General features: G+C 41.6%; 1 protein-coding gene across 2 annotated transcripts in view; it reads left to right on the forward strand.

Annotated features, from left to right (window-relative positions):
- osbpl7 (oxysterol binding protein-like 7) overlaps positions 1 to 7,049 on the forward strand; it is a 30,128-nt gene extending 23,079 nt beyond the window's left edge. For both annotated transcript variants that reach the window (XM_061709047.1, XM_061709048.1), the window contains 5 exons: positions 683 to 827; positions 1,559 to 1,709; positions 1,905 to 2,031; positions 2,977 to 3,099; positions 5,730 to 7,049. In XM_061709047.1, the coding sequence (XP_061565031.1) occupies positions 683 to 827; positions 1,559 to 1,709; positions 1,905 to 2,031; positions 2,977 to 3,099; positions 5,730 to 5,838 (655 nt within the window). In that variant the 3' untranslated portion in view covers positions 5,839 to 7,049. The remainder of the gene's footprint in view (positions 1 to 682; positions 828 to 1,558; positions 1,710 to 1,904; positions 2,032 to 2,976; positions 3,100 to 5,729) is intronic.
- Positions 7,050 to 9,296: the final 2,247 nt, after the last annotated feature.

Here is a 9,296-nt window from a genome sequence, read left to right on the forward strand (position 1 = left end):
TTTTAGCTTATGGTTTTCTACAACACGAGTGCTTCAACCCAGCGTGAAACGCTGACATGAGCATTAGGTATCTGTTTCTGAAGCCAGACAGTGAGCGTGTGCGGTTGTTCATCTACATGTGGCCCTGAGAGGGACTGGCGACCCGTGTAGCCCGGTGAAGCCAGCTGCGACAGATCCCTGTGACCCTGAAGGAGGATCAGCAGGTACAGGTAACGGATGGATGGAAGCTGGTTAGGAATACGACGAAAGAGAGACATTCACATGAAATCACGAGCGTGTAAATATCTTGGTGTGGTCGACACTCTTCCCTGAGGATCAGCTTCCAGCTCAGAAGCCACTCAGTCCAGCAAAAGTGATGTACGTTACAACTCCGCCGACTAATGTTGGTTTTTCTTTTCTTTCTGTGGGTAAACTGATGCAGGAATGGTCGCAAGCATTATGTTTAACATGAAGGAAATGCCAATTATTTTGTACAATTCATACAGGTGATGCATATCAAGTCTTCATTTGAAGAACGGGAACTGAAATGATCTGGCTTCCAGTTAGAAAGTACATTAAAAAAAGACACTAATTCCCTCATAAAGGAAGCTGTAACCATAAAATATTTACCTGAACTGCTTGATGTCAATGAAGCTGCCGTTCTGCTGTTAGCGTGATATTTTGACACTGGTGCTTTGGCTAGGTATGGAGATCACTACGAGTGGAACAAGGTGGTGACCTGCATCCACAACGTGCTGAGCCAGCAGCGCTACCTGGAGCATTATGGGGAGGTCACCATCCAAAACCTCAAGAACAACATCTGCACCTGCAAGATTACGTTTGTCAAGGTGAGGCGCTTCAGCGCCACTTTTCTTTTTTCTAAGAAGTCTGATCTGTATTTATTTCTTTTTATTGACATTCAGCATTAGACATTCACATCCGATACATTATGTATGCATACATCTTACATCTGTTGTCTGTCCTAAATGTCGGAATAATGTTTTTGTTTTATGTGCAAACAATGAAAAGAAACACAAACCACCAAAAACTATTATGTACAAGTAGGGAGTGATCTTTTCAACATAACACAATCATTGACTTCAGAAAATAAAATCAGGCCTATGGAGAGTGACGTAGTTGACCCAGTTTTCCCAGTATGAGGTGAATTTCTCCAATTTATGATTAATAAATGCTGTTATCTTCTCCATTTTATAAATGTCCATTGTAATTTCTATCCATGCCTTTAAAGTTGGGCTCTCCTGTGATAAACATTTTCTTGTAATAGTTTTTACAGGCCACTAGCAGGATATTCATTAAATGTTTATCTCTTTTTGGCCAGTCCTGACATTTGTGTCCAAAAAACATGGTCTTACTCTCGAGGGATATTTCACATTTGAAGATATCCTGTAGGGCTTTGTGTATCTCTTTCCAGTAATTCTTTATGACAGGGCAGTCCCAGAAAACATGGTAATGATTTGCAATTTTATTCCCACAGGAATGTTCTTAAAGTCTGATCTTAAATTGACACAGCCCTTTCCTTTTTATTTTCTTGTTTGTTTGTTTGTTTAATCTCCTGCAGTCACGTTACTGGGGTTCAGAGACAAACAAGAATGAGGTGCAGGGAACGGTGCTCGACAAAAGCGGCAACGTCATCCACCGGTTTGGGGGCCTTTGGCATGAAGGGATCTTCTGTGACACTCTGCCAACTCCAAAATGTGTTTGGAAGCCAAGTGAGTCGCTTCTTATCTCTTAATTCAGTGACGGTCCAGCTTACTGTTTGAGGTCTTGGTGTCACGTGTCGTTAAGCTCAGCTCAGAGGTCTTCTTTAGGAGTGGAACGATTGAGCGCTCGTATTGCCGCTAATCAGCATAAATCCAAGTGTCACGTTTGAGCAGTAGCTCACCTGGGAAGCTTCTGTCTCACAGATCCCCAGCCAAAGAACGAGATGCTTTACTATGGCTTCTCCACTTTCGCCATGGAGCTGAATGAACTCAGTCCAGGCCTGAAGCCTTTCCTACCTCCCACTGACAGCCGCCTGCGCCCAGACCAGAGGTAAGAGACCTGGGAGGTTTCTGTGAAGCACTTGTAAAGCAGTGAGATAAAAAGAGCTGATTTGTACCAAGCAAAAGAATCAAATACAGATCAGGTTTGTGTTGGACATGCATGTACACGGCAGAGACCAGGGGCGAAAATCCCGGGGGGGGGACAGGGGGGACAAGTCCCCCCCATTAGTAAAGCTGTCCCCCCCTAGAATAATTTGAGACAGAATTAATAATTTTGGAACAATGCAGTAGTATTTAGTAGTGATGCACCAAAATGAAAATTTGTGGCCGAAACCGAAATCGAAAATAATAATAAACAGTAAAATCTCATTACACTTAAAACAAGACTCATCACTGGAAAAAAACAACAACAACAACAATTTTCACCTGTTTCAAGTAAATTTTCACTTGAAATAAGTAGAAAAATCTGCCAGTGGAACAAGATTTATCTTCTCATTACAAGCAAAAAAATCTTGTTCCACTGGCAGATTTTTCTACTTATTTCAAGTGAAAATCTACTTGAAACAGCTGAAAATTGTTGTTTTTTCCAGTGATGAGTCTTGTTTTAAGTGTAATGAGATTTTTTTTAACTAAAAATGAGACATTTTAACTAGAAATAAGACAAATATTCTTGTTAAGATTGTGGGTTTTTGCAGTGTATTATGTCAGATGTGCTGTATTATTGCCACCTTCCACCTAATACCATTGTTTTGTATTGCTCTAAGAAAGGTCTTCTGCCTGTTTGCGAGATAGAATTGAAAATGTCAAAATGCTGTATTAAAGGAAGGCTAAAACTTTTATTCCTTGTCCCCCACTGGATTTATTCTCTAAAATGTTACTGTTTATTGTCCCCCCCCAACTATGAAACGGGATTTTCGCCCCTGGCAGAGACACACGCGCATCTGGTTAAAAAGAAAAAAGAAACAAAGAAATCTACCTTGAATTTTTTTTGCAGAATGCTGGAAGAGGGAAAAGTGGCTGAAGCTGACAAAAAGAAAGATGAAATCGAGGAAGTCCAGAGAGAGCGCAGAAAAGAGCTCACCAAAAAGGGGGAAGAGCATATTCCACGTTTTTTCAAGTGAGTTCATTTCTCTTCAGATGATCAAATATCTGTAGCAGGGCAGAGATTTTAACTATCATTAGCAGCAAACAAACATCAGATTCAGATGGCAGGTCATCTTCACATTTCTGCAGAGGTTGACGGCAGCCATCTGATGAGGTTTGGTGGAGCAGGGAAAAAAACGAAGCGTTGTGAACTGCTGGCTCCGTCACTAAAAGTAAAGCCCCTAATCTCTCCCTGACATCCAAGATCACAACCAAATGTATGACCTGGAGCCCATGTGGCCCTCCGAAGGTCTGCTAAAACTTGTGAATCCGATTCTGCGCGTGGTTTACGTGGAGCAGCACAATAATCTGAACCATCATAATCAGCAGAATGTTCTCCTCTAAACCATCAAAAGTGTACTTTAAGTCACAGGGTAATAAACTTAGACTAAACAATACTGGGAAGACAAGAAGCGTCACATAACATGTAGTTCCATGGCTGGTGGATCTGGATGCTGACTCCAGTAATAATCCAGTGACCATCACGATGCCAGACATCACAAGAAAGAGTCCGAACTCAGCTGCCTGTCCATTGTCTCGGTCATCTGTCATGTTATCTGCAAACGGATGCGTTGGGATGCCAAGTTGAATATTTTTTTGACTTCAGAGCCAGGCTCAGGGTCAGTACACAACTTCCTGTGTGATGAAACATAGAAATAAACGGGTTCCAAAGCTAAGGACGGATCCCATCACGCCACCCCTCTGCCATCTTTACCACAGGGACACGTTCAGGATTTTGAAAAGTGAAAGAAAAACCCACAATAGTCTGAAATGATTTGAAACAGACAAAAGTAATAATAAATAGTAATTAACTGGACATTGACCACCAAAATCACACGCTGCTTTTGAATCGTGGTCTAACAGAACATTTTAATAACCAAACCGAAGAAACTGACTCGGAGAAATCAGTTGGTACCTCTAGAAAAGATTAAAAACTATCACCATAATCATGTTAGTGTTCTTTGTAGAGGGGAGACAAAACTGGAGCTTTTTGTCAAATCACATGAAGCGTTCAAAACAGAGACGACTGTAGCTACTGTGAGAAACAGACGAGGCTCGGTTATGTTCTGGAGCTGCTTTGCTGCGTCCGCTACAAGCTGTCTGGAGTCTGTTCAGGAGGAAATCTCAAGACTGTCAAGGGATTCTGAAGAAGCGTGTGCTGCTCAGTGTCAGAAAATAGGTCCTGGATCATCCAGCCGGGAAACAGACCTGCAAACACTGGAGGAGTGGGACAAAATACCCGTCCAATACCATTACTTGTGCCAGTTTTGAGTTATTTTATTGACTATTTGGGGATTTTATGTCATAAATGGATAAAGAGTACCATGTGTTTAAGCACCGAGACATTTCTTTCACCTTGCACTTCAGGAAGTTACCAGACCATTGAAGAAACAACCTCTCTCTCCCCTAATTTAGCTAATAATATCTAAAGTTTAGGTTCTGTGCGTCTAATCTGTGTAAATCGTGATGTCGGGCGGTGTTGGAAAATAAAAACATGCATATTGAGCCGACTAAACTGCACATCCTCAGACGACAACACCTGCTTAAGTTGCCTGCCAGGAACTTTCCAAGTTGGCCGTGCGAGGATTACCGTACCTCCAGCTCAGCACGCAGCATCGTCAGGCTGAAGAAAGGTCCGATACTGAGAAGTCCTAATTCATGAGATAAGGTTTGGCTGAAAGACAGCAACCATGGGAGCACTAGGAGAGGTCCTGGGCACAAGAGTAACCGAGACTGGATCTATCATACCAGACAGGACCCCAGGTGCAAGGTGCTCAAGATGCCCTCAAGAGGGTTCAGCACCAAACAAGACGGTGTAAAATGCAGGTTGGGACTGCAGCACCAACCAGATGGAGCTAAAACCATCAAACAGTTCTTTCAAATACGGACATGGATGGGAAATGTCTTGCTCTTCCGAAACTGCTGCATCGTCTTCGGACTCCACAATACTCCCTGGATCCCTTTCTATCTGCGTGTCGTAGCCTGTCCACTCACTCCATTAATTCAAGTCTTTTACATCATGTCGTCATCCTTGGAGGTTGAAAAAAGCAACAAGTCTGATTTGATAATGTTGATAAGGAGCTTGAGGCCGGATTGAGGCAGGATTTATGAAAAAAATGTGTATACGTTTTAAGTTTTCTAGTAATAATGTCAGATGAAGCGTTCCAAACCAAAAAGAATGAGCCCTCTAGTGCATCTCTCCGTTGCCTTGAACAGGCTGTGTGCTGCAAAATGTGCTGCAATTCCAGGCCAGAATTTCCCGCGCTGTCCTGTGGATGTGACGTCACATGACGCTGCATGCGCGTTCTCCCCGTTCTCCCGTGCCGGCTTCGCTGTTGGCTGCAGTACCCCCAACGGCCGTCGTGGCAAAGGGTGGCGCTAGAGAGTCTCATTTCTTAAAAGGAGCCTCATGCTCCTTTAAATGTAGTGAGTAAAAGTAAAAAGTCTTTAGAAGAATAAATACTCAAGTAAAGTACGGATACGTGAAAAAATCTACTGAAGTACAGTAAAAAAGCATTTGTACTTCCCATCTCTTTATCTTGTTTTGTATCTTCTCCATCAGTGTCCACATGTGTAATTCGTTGTTTGTTTCCTATTCAACAGGAAGTCCAAAGATTCCAGCGGGCAGGATGTTTGGCTCACCAACGGGACTTACTGGAAGATGAGAGAGAATCCTGGTTTTGCTAAGCTTAATAACTTTATTTTGTGGTGACGAGTTGAGATCACAGCAACCTGCACACAACACTGACCCGACGACAGAGGCGATGGATACACCAGCACATATGACCCGCTCTGGGAGAGCCGCGACGGTGCTGCTTATCTGACTCCTACTAGACTCCCGTGACTGGCTCATGGGAAATGTCCATCATCAGTTAGCCACATGTAGGACTGGTGAAGATGTGAGGAAAGATCTTTACATTTTTTTATGCGTTTATTAAAAGCCAAATCAGAAAAAGTTGGGAAAAAGCATCACGTATTACTGGAAGTAATTTTTTTATGTAACTTTTATAATCTAGTTGACAAGGAGCCCAAGAAGTTTCATGTGTCATTGATTGAGCTGCTTTCATTTGATAGTATACGTCCATCACCGCATTTCAGGGCTGCAACTCATCCCCCCAACACGTTTTTAACACTTTATTATGTTTCCATTCCTTTCCACAAAACTTAAAAGGCCTTCTAGGAGTAAATACAAATCCAAGAAGGGTGTTATTTTGCCCATGGAAACTACAAACATCACTTAAAGTACGCAACAATACGAGATTAACACCATCACTTTTTTCTTTTTGGTCATTCTCCACAAAATCTCTGTTGAGGTCAGATCAGGACGACAGGTACGCCTGTCTTGTAATGGTACCCCGTTCTTCCACAGCCATGCTTTGTAACGTGTGCAGGAAGTGGTTTTTCAAGGCTATGATCTCGAGGTGCGTTCGTAGCAGGACTTGATCTCATTTTCCCTCTCTTTGGGATTCAGTTTGTCATTAATGTTGCTCTGGTGCAGAATAAAACAATTGGACAGAGTCCTTAAAAAAGAAGGGGTCCGACTCCGAATTAGAACTGAAACGGGACTGAAAATCTGCAGCAATGCATTATGGGTAGACTTTAATTTCTGCAGGATTGACACATTGATGCGAGCAACCTCCTTTACTGCGTTGCTATGCACCTTCGACCGTCTCAAAGCCTCCCCTGCAGCTTGGCCACGCCTCCTTTTTCAAGGAATTAAACTGAAAGAATCAGTAAAAGTGAATGATATTCACATATCATCATGTCACTAAACGTGGCTGAACACCAGTTTATTCAGACTTATAAGAGGTGACAACAGTGTCCCATAGTTTACGTGATGCACTTAGGTCCACTCGGATATTTAAGGGAGTAAATGACACTTTAAAAACTCATCAAGTGGTCTGGAGCAGAGCTACTGAACTAAGGCGGAGTTTGCGCTTTAACCTTCTTATAAACATTGTGAGTTGGCTCAGTCTCTGTCATCAAAGCTAGCAAAGGTCCGGAGCCTGCAGTTTATTTTATGACCGTGTTAAACTGCTCGCTCCTGCCACACGAGTCCTCATCTAATCCTCCAGTCTGGAGCATGTAGCATTGTTTTTATTTACCTCTTTTTTTAATGTCATTACTGGCCTTGAATTGTCACCCGACCTTTCAAGTGCTCAGGAAGTTGTTGCAGGCCTGAAATGGTGAGCAGGATGTACATCAACACACTGACTGAAGCTGACATCTCATACAGCATCACATTTCTCATTTATCTTGCCTGCACTTATTTTTACAAAAAAAAAGGCTCAGGTTAATGTAGCATTTGTTTTATTTTTTCTTTTAGTAGCATTTATAATGTCCCAACTTTTTCAGATCTGGATCTTTCTTATTATCATACTAATGAATGTAGATGACTGAAAACAGCTACGCTTTCTATTCTTTTGTGACTTTCACAGTTAGCTGTGAAACTTGAAGAGATGCATTTTCTTGTGATGCTAGTAAGAGGCTGATTATAATGTTGCATTATGTCTGAACTTTGACTTGACGCTCACCCTCTTTGCTGCATCTACAGCTGACTGTTTAACTGAAGTCTGATTTTAGTCGGCCTGGACGGCGGAGGGCCGTAACGTTGCTCTGTAACTGCTCCATAATCGATGTTGTTATGTTCTAGGCATCAAGTTGGACATATCAGCTTTTAAGGGGACGACACGTCACCCGTGGGCTCACAATTTTTTGACGCCTGTTCGAGTGTTGCAGGGAAAGTCTGCGTCGAACGCAGAGACATGGTGCTCATGCCTAGTTACAGATATGTGCACTTACTATGAATATTATTGGCTGATCTGTCAGTGACAGATTGTCCCTCCCTCTGCACATCAATATCTGTATCAGCACCTAAAGTCAAGTATTCTGTGGGCTTATTTTAAAATGAAGTACCGATGTACAGTTTAGGCATGTGTTCACATAAGGAGAGAGTATTTTAAGCCATGCGTATGTCGTTAACAGTACTGGGCTATCTGACAGGATGTACATACTGTATATGTATATTTATACAGTACATTAAATTGCTGATGTCACCTCTGTGGTTTCACAATCATTATTTTTCAATTGATTATTAGTGCTCTTGACTGCAGATAAATGTGTTGGTGTGGTATTTCAATTCATGTTAAATATTTGATCAGAAAACAAAAAGAAGCACATAGTAAAATATTTGACATGTGGAAGCTTTAATTTCATGAATAATAATAATAATAATAATAATAATAAAAAAACAACAAATACACAGTTATGCCACCTTTATAATAAATAACAGTTTCTATTTTCTCATTTAGAAATCTTCATTCTCATTTGTTTCCGCGTTTCTTGACGTGAAGACCGACGATGACAGCTCCCTTTGACACAAACAGTGCACGTGGATCACACACAAAATTAACATGCTCGTCATTTTAGCTGCGTTTTCTCCTTTCTCCACTAATTTTTATTTATATTTTTTATTTTTTTTACATTAAACAGTAAAACCTGGAAACACAGTCTCATTTTTCTCAATGAGGGAAAACAGACTCGGGGAAAATTGTACGTACTGAAAGTTCACCATGACGGGTTCTGACGTGGATTGTCATAGCAGAGATATCCAGCAGGAGTTCTTCCTGAGATACCTGAAACTCCTCTTCTGCTGCTCTGATCTGAGCTCCTGCACAGATGCGGGGGCCGGGTCGCAGGCCACAGCACATGAAATTCTCATCGTCCACAGGCCGGTGCTTGCCTGCCTCACTACTCCTCAAGTTACACCTTTGGTTTTCAACTAATTTTCGTCCCATTTATTGCACTTGAGACTCGCTTTGTTCACCGTACAGCTTCAGCAAGGTACTTTAAGACCAATGGACATTAAACAGGAAACATCTTTTGAAAGAATTGTGCATAACATCCTCCATTTTTCATATCTCTTCTCTTTTTAGCGCCCTGTTTTTATTTATCATTTAAAACATTTGCATATGGGGTGGAGTTGTGAGTTTGTCCTTTTTGCATCAATATTGCAGTTAAAACATAGTAAATCATATTGTGTTTAACTTATAACGAATAAAATGATCGAGACCACCGGTGGAACAGCAGAAATGTGTCATGAGACTAGGGCTGCACGATTAATCGTTAAAAAATCACGATCTCGATTCATGCTTGAACGCAATCTCATTT

This window comes from Cololabis saira, chromosome 19, assembly GCF_033807715.1.
Source record: "Cololabis saira isolate AMF1-May2022 chromosome 19, fColSai1.1, whole genome shotgun sequence".
In the NCBI taxonomy this organism is placed as follows: Eukaryota; Metazoa; Chordata; class Actinopteri; order Beloniformes; family Belonidae; genus Cololabis; species Cololabis saira.